Source organism: Rhinoderma darwinii, chromosome 1 (assembly GCF_050947455.1).
Source record: "Rhinoderma darwinii isolate aRhiDar2 chromosome 1, aRhiDar2.hap1, whole genome shotgun sequence".
NCBI classification, from domain to species: domain Eukaryota; kingdom Metazoa; phylum Chordata; class Amphibia; order Anura; family Rhinodermatidae; genus Rhinoderma; species Rhinoderma darwinii.
The window spans coordinates 629,919,865-629,932,215 of NC_134687.1; the positions used below are offsets into that span (position 1 = coordinate 629,919,865).

The 12,351-nt window shown below is 44.1% G+C and overlaps 1 protein-coding gene across 1 annotated transcript in view; it reads left to right on the plus strand.

The window, feature by feature from the left end:
- Window positions 1-580: 580 nt before the first annotated feature.
- The window catches only part of LOC142658123 (uncharacterized), a 35,109-nt gene continuing 23,338 nt past the window's right edge, over window positions 581-12,351 (plus strand). Inside the window, exons 1-5 of the mRNA XM_075833936.1 lie at window positions 581-677; window positions 3,873-3,995; window positions 11,411-11,508; window positions 11,596-11,677; window positions 11,787-11,884. Of these exons, the coding sequence (XP_075690051.1) occupies window positions 3,971-3,995; window positions 11,411-11,508; window positions 11,596-11,677; window positions 11,787-11,884 (303 nt within the window). The 5' untranslated portion in view covers window positions 581-677; window positions 3,873-3,970. The remainder of the gene's footprint in view (window positions 678-3,872; window positions 3,996-11,410; window positions 11,509-11,595; window positions 11,678-11,786; window positions 11,885-12,351) is intronic.

Consider the following 12,351-nt stretch of genomic DNA (forward strand, 5'->3'; position numbering starts at 1 on the left):
TAATCTCTGTTTATGTGGCTGCACATCGCTGCTGTGTAAATGAATGTAGAGGAGTGTATGACGCTGACTGGTCACTGATTGGTCAGCGTCATACACGTAAACACGCCCAGTTAAAAACACAATACACGCCCAGTTGGACATAACGAAAAAAAAAAACGCCCAGTTGTCCATTTCAAAGCTCATTTGCATATATATAAAATAGCTCATAACTTGGCCAAAAATGAACGTTTTAAAAAACAAAACAAAAACGTTACTGTTATCTACATTGCAGCGCCGATCACATGCAATAGGAGATAGGGATTTGAGAATCTGGTGACAGCCTCTTTAAATCCATCAATTCTCCACACAGCACAGGAGTCACGCCCACTCTTGTCACGTGATCATCAATTCACGCAGCACAGGAGCCCCGCCCTTTATGTTACGTGATCATCATAACTTTTCTACACAGTACCAGAGCCCCGCCCCTCACTTGACCATCGTCACAGGGCCTTCATCCACCACTTATACGCTGCACTGCTAAGCCCCACCCCCCTTTAAATGCCGGTCACGTGCACGTGACATCATCACAGGTCCTTCAGCTATTGTGCAGTAACAGGTAGAGCGGCCTCCACCGCTTCTCAGCTTCCTCCCGGCTCCTAGACCGGCCGCAGTTCTCGGCTCCCTGCAGAGAGCGCCAGGTGGGTAGCGCCGCCGCCATCGGAATAAGTAAAGTGAATGTTACGCGGTGATCACACGCGGCTGTCCAGCGAGGAGCTCGTCTCCTGTGTTACTGGCAGCTGTACACACCAGCTGACAGGAAATCAAGAGCTCTAACTATATACAGGGGGTACATGCCAGTCACAGTGCCCCCTATCAGTGCTATCCACGTGCCCCTTCTCAGTGCCAGCACCAGTGTCCCCACATTAGTGCAAGGCACATGCCCCTTGTCAGTTCTCCCTATCAGTGCTATCCACGTGCCCCTTCTCAGTGCCAGCCACAGTGTCCCCGCATCAGTGCCAGTCACATGCCCCTTAGCAAGGAATGGCTGGCACACCTGGGGTTAAAAACAGTATTGTCGGCAGGAATAGTGGTAGTAACAGGACGGGATTATTACCGGGGGCAGGATGGAGAAAAAGCAGGAGGGCAAGTGTACGACATCAGAGCATACCTGACCTGTCATTGAATTTAATTGTAATAATATCCGCTCCCGGTATGGCGGTCTCGTCCGGTCATGGTATGGCGGTCTTATTCAGCTATTTACTAAAGGGGGCACAGTGTGGGCATAGTTTACAAAGGGGGCACAGTGAGGGCATAATTCACTACTTATCAGGAAAAGGGGGATGTTTACAGGTAAATGGGCTGTGCAGACTCCTTGTCCAGTCGTGTTTGATAACAGGGATAGAACATGAGATCTGCAGTGAATTGGTGTCACACCACAGGGAGACTCACACAACACAATACAACAGACTAAGAAGGAAATGGCAGTACATGGTATTTCGGTCCTAGACAAATGGCAGTATACGAAGGGTTACAGATGTCAGGCAGACGTAGGACATGGCGGTATACGAAGGGTTACAGATGTCAGGCGGACGTAGGACATACCGGATGGCGGTATACGAGGGGTTACAGATGGCAGGCAGACGTAGGACATACCGGATGGCGGTATACGAGGGGTTACAGATGTCAGGCAGACGTAGGACATACCGGATGGCGGTATACGAGGGGTTACAGATGGCAGGCAGACGTAGGACATACCGGATGGCGGTATACGAGGGGTTACAGATGTCAGGCAGACGTAGGACATACCGGATGGCGGTATACGAGGGGTTACAGATGTCAGGCAGACGTAGGACATACCAGATGGCGGTATACGAGGCGTTACAGATGTCAGGCGGACGTAGGACATACCGGATGGCGGTATACGAGGGGTTACAGATGTCAGGCGGACGTAGGACATGGCGGTATACGAGGGGTTACAGATGTCAGGCAGACGTAGGACATACCGGATGGCGGTATACGAGGGGTTACAGATGGCAGGCAGACGTAGGACATACCGGATGGCGGTATACGAGGGGTTACAGATGGCAGGCAGACGTAGGACATACCGGATGGCGGTATACGAGGAGTTACAGATGGCAGGCAGACGTAGGACATACCGGATGGCGGTATACGAGGGGTTACAGATGGCAGGCAGACGTAGGACATACCGGATGGCGGTATACGAGGAGTTACAGATGGCAGGCAGACGTAGGACATGGCGGTATACGAGGGGTTACAGATGGCAGGCAGACGTAGGACATGGCGGTATACGAGGGGTTACAGATGTCAGGCAGACGTAGGACATCCCGGATGGCGGTATACGAGGGGTTACAGATGTCAGGCAGACGTAGGACATGGCGGTATACGAGGGGTTACAGATGTCTGGCAGACGTAGGACATACCGGGTATTAATCTTTAGGGGTTGCGGAGCTCGAGGAGTGTAAATATCTGTAACGCTGACCATACACAATATTACAGCCCAATCCCGAGCGTGTCCACTGTCAAAATATTCCAAAGTGCCCGCTCCTCCCTGTTCTTATAGGGATTCTGACCACCGGTAATTCAAGGGTTATTCCCATCTTATGTAGTAAAGTCATATCTCTAGGATCAGACCTCTGGGACCCCCACGATCCCAAATATAAAGGATATAGCGCTGTGTCCCCTCACAGTGGCGCTTCCAACCACCCGCTGCGGTCCATCCCATTTACCTGAATGGGGTCGTGCTGCCGTTCCCTGCGCAGTAAGTTTATGGGACGCTCCGCCGATGTGCAGTAAATGGTAAAGGGGCTGCAAAGGCCAAGTCTTCATACAACTCGATGGAAAGTAAAAACAGTATGGCTCTTGAAATGTGAAGAACTTCATCATAGAAATAAGGAGACTGAGGTCTAGAAGTGTTGTCCCGGAGGGCCCCACGTTAGTTGGGGCCCCAACATAAATTATCTCCATCATCCAGCCCTGGTGAACCTATTCTTATATAACCAGTGACTGATCTGCGCTGCTCTTATAATCTCTATAACACGAGGAGTGTAAAGTTCTACCATGTGGGGGCAGCGGACATGACAATCGTGTGGAAAGATGTTCTGCAGGTTCCGTGTGAGATCTAATACTGGAGTCTTTTCTTCTGCACATGGAGAAGACGTTCTGCTAGTAGACCCTCAAACATTTCTGCACTTCTAAGTGGAAGGAAAAATAACCACTGTTCATATATCCTATAAGTTTTATATTGATGGCAAACAGGGGGTCCCCATCACGGTACCCCAAGCTTGTAGTCCGAGCAGAGGTTCGCTTTACCCCCACAATGAAATTCGAAAGATTGTACTTAAAATGTCACTTTTTATTGTAGAGATTTAATTTACGTCTGAAATAAATAAAGTTGGCGTATCATTTGTGTCCCTTTTTAACCGCTTATTAACCCTTTAATGATGTCGCTGATTTCGACCTTACAATTCCGTTTGTCCCCGGTATCCGTTTGGACATACATTTATCGTAGCCGTGTGAGATCTTCTTTTCTGCAGGATGAGCTGTAGATTTTCCCAATTATTTTCAAGGGAAATATATGGAACGTTTTTTTTTCTATGAGAAAAATGCATAAAAATCGCAAAAAAACAAAAACACCAGTGTTATTTCTTTTCTGCCACCAACTGATATCAATGTTTTTTTCGGGGGGGGGGGGGGGGGGCGATATTTTGGATTTGGGGATATTAGGAGATATGGAAGATCTCCGTTATGAAGAAAGGTCATCAAAACGAAATGTATTTCCCCGAGAGAAGAGAAGACTGGGGGGAAGGGAATTTCTTTATATAAATATGGAAATGTCCCTATAAAACAATGTAGTCCTTTTTCTTTTCCCGCAGGCCCAGCAGAGAACACGGGGTCACTGCTTACCATTCGAGGAAGTTCAATTTCATCACAAAGTCCTAAAGCCGCACGTCACTGTCCGAACTGTAAAGTTATGGAACCTTCACCCACCGGATCAGGTAATGGTATAAGTAGTGAGAGATTTAAAGAGCGGCTTCTATTGTATTATATTGTTGGCATTCATGTGATTGGGAGTTGTGTATTTATTACATACATATTATATATGCGGCCGCCTGAAGTGTTGTCTGGCATTATAAGCTGATCGTCGGAGCTTTCACCAGCTCCCGCTTTGAGATCATTTGTCCAGTTAGAACAATCCATTTAGTGTGGATCTTTCGGGCTTCTTATGTTACTCTATCGCGGAGTAGACGCGGAGATCTGGTACATAAGGTTTTTTTTTTACGTCATTGCTTTAAATGGGGAGACCACCCCCCCCCCCAACTAACTCTGTTCCTGTTTTCTATTCTATGGACCCAGGGAAATACTTGACCTGTCGATTGCAACATTCTAGACTTCAGGACCTCTGAACCCAGTAACTAATCCAAGGATCTTTGGAGGTTTTTCTGAGGGCGCAAGATCTCACTAGGAGCCACCGTGTAATATGGGCCTTTATCCCTTCCTTATTACCTGATGGGCATTTCTTTCTTTCCATGCTGAGCGGGCATCACCTGTAATGCGGCTGGCATGCTGGGAGCTTTTAGCCATGCAGTGGATTCTAGGTCCTGCCGTTATTCTACCCCTTGGTGCCCCATTGCTATCTTACCACCTTCTAGTGTCCTGACGGACGGTCTGACGTTGCACGGTTAAATCCCGATGACCTCAGCGAGGTGAGAGGGTGGATTGGAAGCTAGGTGGCATTGGCACTTGTTACGGAAGTGGGGCAGGGCTCAGGTCGTTTCACAGTCTGAACCTGAAGTGGGTCAAGGCGAGCTTGCCCTGTGTTCCAATCACGTGAGGCAGTAGGAGGATACCCAAATAGGGGAGGTAATTATAACAACCAGCGTGCTTGGAGAAAGGGGATTTTGGACGGTCTTACGACTCAGGACACTCATGACCTGCCTGGGGTTAAGAAGCCATAGTGCGCTAACCATCCAGGAGTCAGACATGATGAATTCGCTTTAATATCCGGAAAGTGGTAAGGGGTGAATACCTGGTTTGGGTATATTCTTCTATCCCTTCTGATGCATTCTGTTTTCGGTGATATCGAAGAAGCCCTACACAAAAAAAAAAAGCTAACTACAAGCAGAAAACTAGGGAGTGACCCATCTGTAAAAAGAAACTGCTCTCATCCAATGTTAAGCCCTTATATCAGCAATGTGTAGACAAAATATTAAGGACATTGTAAAATGGGAGCACAGAAACTCAATGAAAGCCTTCAACAGTATTCCTCCTAGTACATCTAAAGGGATGGGTATGGTGTTCACCTCTTCTAGTGATATTGCATTTTATGATGAGGTTGAGGAAGGTGAAGGGTCGGTACATTCTGACAGATTCTAAGAAGAGGAACTGCCGCAGAAACCTCCCTTACCCCGGAGGACACAGATCTCTTATAAAGGGCTATTTGATCCACTGTTAACTTGGATGAAGTTAAAGAGTCTCTGTCACCACATTATAAGTGGCCTATCTTGTACATGATGTGATCGGCGCTGTAATGTAGATTACAGCAGTGTTTTTTATTTAGAAAAACGATCATTTTTGACGGAGTTATGACCTATTTTAGCTTTATGTTAATGAGTTTCTTAACCCGTTAGTGACCGGCCCATAGTCTTTTTACGTCGGTCACTAACGGGCCTTATTCCGATGCCATAGACTTTTTACGTCGCGGCATCGGAATAAGTAAACAGAGCAGGGAGCTGTCAAATCTCCCTGCTCTCAGCTGCCAGAGGCAGCTGAGGGCTGGGGGCGTCCCTGCTCTGCCGGGTGAGATCGATATAAGTATCGATCTAACCTATTTAACCCTTCAGATGCGGTGCTCAATAGCGAGCACCGCATCTGAGTGGTTTTGGAGAGAGGGAGGAAGCTCCCTCTCATCCCACTGACATCTGGCGATAAGATCACCAAGTGTCTGTGTCTCCAATGGCAGCCGGGGGGCCTAATAAAGGCCCCCAGGTCTGCCTCTAATGAATGCCTGCTAGATCATGCCTCTGGCATGACCTAGCAGATGCCTGTCCGTTTTAAACGGACAGGCAGTAATACACTGCAATACAAAAGTATTGCAGTGTATTAGAATAGCGATCGGAGGATCGCATAGTGAAGTCCCCTAGTGGGACTAGTAAAAAAGTAAAAAAAAAAGTTTAATAAAGTTAATTAAAAAAAAATGAAAAACCCACTTTTTCCCTTTACAAACTGCTTTACTAGTAAAAAAAACGAAATAAAGTTAAAAAGTTACACATATTTGGTATCGCCGCGTCCGTAACGACCCCGACTATAAATCTATTACATTATTTAACCCGCACGGTGAACGCCGTAAAAAATTAAATAAAAAACGACGGAAAAATTGCTGTTTTCTGTGAATACTGACTTTAAAAAAATGTGATTAAAAAGTGATCAAAAAGTCGCATCTACTCCAAAATGGTACCAATAAACACTACAAGTCGTCCCGCAAAAAAAAGCCCTCACACAACTGCATCGGTTAAAAAATAAAAACGTTACGGCTCTTCAAATATGGAGACACAAAAACAAATAATTTTGAAAAAAAAGCATTTTTACTGTGTAAAAGTAGTAAAACATACAAAAACGATACAAATTTGGTATCGTTGCAATCATAACAACCCGCTGAATAAAGTTATTGTGTTATTTATACCACACGGTAAACGGTGTAGATTTAGGACGCAAAAAAGAGTGGCGAAATGTCAGATTTTTTTCTATCCCCCCCCAAAAAAAAGTTCATAAAAGTAATCAATAAATAATATGTACCTAAAAATGGTGCTATTAAAAAATACAACTTGTCCCGCAAGACCTTCTACAGCTATGTCGACGCAAAAATAAAAAAAGTTATAGCTCTTGGAATGCGACGATGGAAAAACTTAAAAAATAGCCTGGTCATTAAGGTCTAAAATAGGCTGGTCATTAAGGGGTTAATGGACAACTGGGCGTGTTTTACTTTTTGACCAAGTGGGTGTTGTGGAGAGAGGTGGATGACGCTGACCAATCAGTGACCAATCAGCGTCATACACTTCTCCCCATTCATTAGAACAGCACATAGCTATATAGCTATATCACTATGTGCAGCCACATACACACACTATAACATTACTGCAGTGTCCTGACAGTGAATATACATTACCTCCAGCCTGGACGTGACGTGTATTCAGAATCCTGACACTTCTGTAGCGTCTCTGTGATATTTACAGCAAGGCAAGAGTAATCTCGTTTTAAATGACAGGTTACATCATAATCTCGCGAGATTACGCTTGGCTTGCTGTAAATATCACACAGACGCTACAGAAGGGTCAGGATTCTGAATAGACATCACGTCCTGGCTGGAGGTAATGTATATTCACTGTCAGGACACTGCAGTAACGTTATAGTGTTTTTATGTGGCTGCACATAGCGATATAGCTATATCACTATCTGCAGTGTAAATGAATGTAGAGAAGTGTATGACGCTGATTGGTCACTGATTGGTCAGCGTCATACACTTCTCTCCACAACCGACACTTGGTCAAAAAGTAAAACACGCCCAGTTGTCCATTAAGAAACTCATTAGCATAAAGCTAAACTAGGTCATAACTCCGTCAAAAATGATTGTTTTTTCTAAATAAAAACCACTGCTGTAATCTACATTACAGCGCCAATCACATCATGTACAAGATAGGGCACTTATAATGTGGTGACAGAGACTCTTTAAAGAACAAAAATCCATTCAGGATCAGTTGTTGGTGTATCTAAAGTTTTTCCCGTTCATAAGAACATCAAAGCTTTGATGGAAAAAGCCTGACAGAAAATTCTGCATTGGTAGATCAGTCAAGCGAAATTACTCCTTTTGATCGAGAAGTAATAATACCCTGCTGAGGATATGGGGGTCTGTAAAATACCCTATGGACAAGAAGGGTGGAAATTTATTTGAAAAAGGGACTACTTGTACTTTATGAAGGTGCCATTTTTTGGTACATATACATTACCATTTATATTAATGTTTATTTGGGCAAAAATGCTGTTCCGCTGCAGTTTTTATGTTATTTTTTTAACTTAATACACCGATCATCAATCATGATGCTATACATTCATTGTACAGGGTGCTAGTCATGACAATACCAAATATGTGTGTATTATTTTGTTTTGGGACTTCTATTTAATAAATAGCACTGATAGTACACGGTCAGTTATTAAATCATGCCAAAATATATGCTAACAGGAAATATGGTGAAACAGGCTTGGGGTCCTTTAAAGGACCCTGGGCTCTCTGCCCATACACGGTATGTCCCTCAATCGAAGGGCAGTCCCCTATTTACTCTTTCCCTTTGAATACTGCGAACAGCTTTGATCGTGGCATTCAAGGAATTAATGCGGAGATCTGAGGTTCCTCTGATGTCTGCCATTAGAGTGTGGCTGCTGTTGTGCATTACAGCTGTTACCACACTCCTGATCGCACGGGCACACCTGCTGTGCCCATACGATCAGCATGACCAGTATGTTTGTCCTGCATCCTGCCGCTCATGCCGTGCATGGCAGGTGTAAGATTATCTTTCCAGCACATCCCACCGATTCTCGATCTGATTGAGGTCTGGCCAATTTGGAGGCCAAGTCAATACCTTGAACTGTCATGTTCCTCAAACCATTTCTGAACCATTTTTGCAGTGTCGCAGGACGCGTTATCCTGCTAAAATGGGGCCACTACCCTTGTGGAATATCGCTCCCATGAAGGGTTAGACTTGGTCTGCAGCAATGTTTAGGCAGCTGGTAAGAGTCATAGTAACAGCCACATAAATCCAGTACCCAAGGATTTCCAGCAGAACATTGCCCAAAGCACCACACTGCCTCCACCGGCTTTCCTTCTTCCCACAATGCATCCTGGTGCCATCTCTACCCCAGGTAAGTGACGCACACACTCACCTGGCTGTCCACATGATGTAAAAGAAAACATGTTTCATCGGACCAGACGCTACTTTCTTCCATAGTCCAGTTCTGGTACCCTCATGCCGATTGTAGGCGCTTGCTCCGGTGGACAGTGGTCAGCATGGGCACTCTAACTGGTCTGTGGCTACAGAGCTCCATACGCAGTTTGCTGCTATGCTTTGTGGTCTGACAAATTCTTGATCTGAGCCAGCAGTAACTTTTCTAGTCATTTGTGCTACGGTAGTTCTTCTGTAGGATCTGACCAGACTAGCTAGCTTTTACTGACCATGCGCATCAATGAGCCTTGGTTGCCCATGACCCTGTCGCCAGTTCACTTGTTGCTCTTCCTTGGATAATTTTTGGTAGGTACCAAAGACTGCATACCGGGAACACCCCACAAGACCTGGAGATCTTCCGACCCAGTCATCTAGCCATCACAATTTTGCCCATGTCAAAATCGCTCACATCCATACTCTTGCCCATTTTTTTTCTATTTACAACGTATCTACTTCAAGAACTGACCACTTGTTGTCTAAAATATCCCCCCCTCCCGCTTCGTCAGGCGATATTGTCACAAGTTCATCAATGTTATTCACTTCACCTGTCAGCGGTTATAATGTTATGGCTGATGTATATATTGAGGACGACGGTTTGGGTCCTCTCCATTCTAACCTCTTCAGGATTTGACTTTTTTGAGCCCTCAGGACCAGACACGGTTGAGCTATTTTTAGTGTGTGTTAATTAAACGGCAATGTCCTTTATTTGTTCAGCTAGCTGCGTGATTTTTGCGACGGTTTCTTCATGAAGAATACTGGTTTCTATTTTCCTTTAATTTTTTATTTTTTTTATTTTTAGGCTTATAGTTTTTTACTTACTAGCTTCTTTTTTCTGGTAATATAGTCTTACCCTAAAATAGATTTTTTTAAATTTGTCATAGTCATTGTCTACTGTAAATTTATAACCTATTACTTGTTTATTTTAGGGTAATTGGGTCAGGGCTAGCGTTACGACAATAATTGGAGGGAATGGGTTGTTTGTTGGGGGGGGGGTTATTTTTATCTGCATATTTAATTTTTGCTTTTTTTAATTGTCTGTACTTCAGCAAAAAAACCTTTGGGGGACTTTATTTAATTTTCTTCTTTTTTTTTTTTACATTGTAACTGGGGCGCACAGCAGGGAAAATCAGCTCTGTTAACATCTGCATTGAAGGCTCCATTAGAGCCTCCGTTGCAGATCCAGCCTAGATTACTGAAGACATTAGCGCAGCGTGCTGCGCTATTGTCTCCGGTAAAACCCATGGATACCCCAACAGAAAGCCGACGTAACCCATTAAAGTCAATGGGTTCTGCCAGTGGTATCTGTCGTGCAACGGACCTCTGACGGAACAAAACAACGGATTGACACAACGCAGGTGTGAACATAGACTTACAGTGACTATTGTCCCTGTTAGGGCTGTGCTAAGTCTAGTTCGACCCAGCAGCAGTCTCCCACTAATGGCATCCAGATCACTGGGACCAATAGAGGTGCAGCCCCTGACTCCATTCTATACACAAAGCTCATTGAGCGCTGTTTATGTGAGAACAGAGAAGACAGAACCAATGAAAATAGTAATTTCTCCAGTCTCTCCGACATTCAGCTGTCTTCATGCTCTAGCAGCCAGGTAAAGCCTGCACCATAGATTTACTCAAGGGCCTGGCTGTTTATATACTACAGACGGTCGTAAACCAGTTAAAAATAAATTGGCATAGCTGTCCTTCTAATAGGCCCATGAATCTTACTACAGATGAGGATGGGGGGTGTTCCCGCTCTGAGATTCCAGTTTCCTGTTAAGGAGGGACGCCGTCTCCCTCATGGTGCTTTTATGGGCTCACCGAAAACCAATTTACCAGTAAATGTAATTTCCTTATATTCTCCCCAACCACCATTCACATTATAAGGCACAGGAAACGTGGAGGAAATAAACGTAGAGCTTTCCTCAACACCTCAATGGTTTCTCATCCGATGTAGAGAGGAATTTTGGAGTAGTTGTTTTCCTTACTACAGGTACTGTGTCTGAATGATAAGAGATGAGGGTCTTCACTGTGGGTTCCCGCTCTAGAAATAATAGAATTCCCTAATAAGGGTGTCATTGTGCCAGCTCGACGCCCTGACACTTACTTTTTTTTTGTTTTCATGGCGCAGCAGGGTGCTCTTAAAAGAGGTGCCCTACAACTTTCAACTGCTTCCTCAGGACGCAAATATAATTGAATACTATGGCAGAGCAGGTAGCTGTTGGCTCCCTGCCCTGCCAGTCTCTTTGGTAGGTCACTTCAGGTCTGCGGTTTACAAAGTGCTGAGACCTCTGCACAGGTGATGAGGAGCACAACATTGTCATTTAGACTGATAAATAAACATAAAATTGCAGGTGTAGAGAGATATCTGCTATATAGACAGACATACAGTAGTCATGTATTCAGTCACTATGTGTTTCCTACAGATGGATCCAGTAGAAGAAACACACCAGAGAGATGTCCCAGTCCTCTGTATTCCCAGGACTGTCCAGAGGAAAATCGCAATGTCCCAGAGAATCATCAGGTAGATGGCGCTAAAGTCTCACCCAAAAAATGGCCATAAAGTAATTAACCCGAAGTTCATTTTAATTTTTTTTTCTTGTCTATTTAGGCTGAAAATCCGATTGATATTAAGGTTGAGGTTAAAGATGAAGCAGAAGAAGAGGAGACGGATTTAATGGCTGATCAGCACTGTAAGGAGGGGGAGACTTTCATTAGTTGTAAATAAAAACCTGTTTTGAGGGTCATCTAGATACTACTCCCATCATCTCATCTTCACTTGTAAACAATTTATTCCTACAGACGGATCCAGTAGTAGAAATCCACCAGAGAGATGTCCCTGTCCTTTGTATTCCCAGGACTGTCCAGAGGAAAATCACAATGTCCCTGAGAATCATCAGGTAGATGGCGCTAAAGTCTCATGAAAATGTAACTACCGTATTTTTCGGACTAGAAGACGCACCTGACCATAAGACACACCCAGGTTTTAGACAACAGAAAATAGGAAAAAAATTATTTGTTAAAAATAATTTATTCTGTTTCACCCCATTCTGAGAGGCAACATTTTTTTATATATTTTTTTCATCGATTCAGCGGTGTGAGGGCTTATTTTTTGCGTGACGAGCTGTAGTTTTATTTGCACCATTTTTTGGTACATACGATTTTTTTGATCACTTTTTTCTTCATTTCATATTTTAAGCACTAAGGTGACCAAAAAACTATTTTGATGGTTTAAATTTTTAAACTCACCCTGCGAGTTAAATAATGGTATATTCTAATAGAGTGGATTTTTACGGACACAGCAATACCAAATTATTTTATTTTTTGCATTGTGCTTGGGGAAAAATGGGAAAAGGTTTTGTTTTTT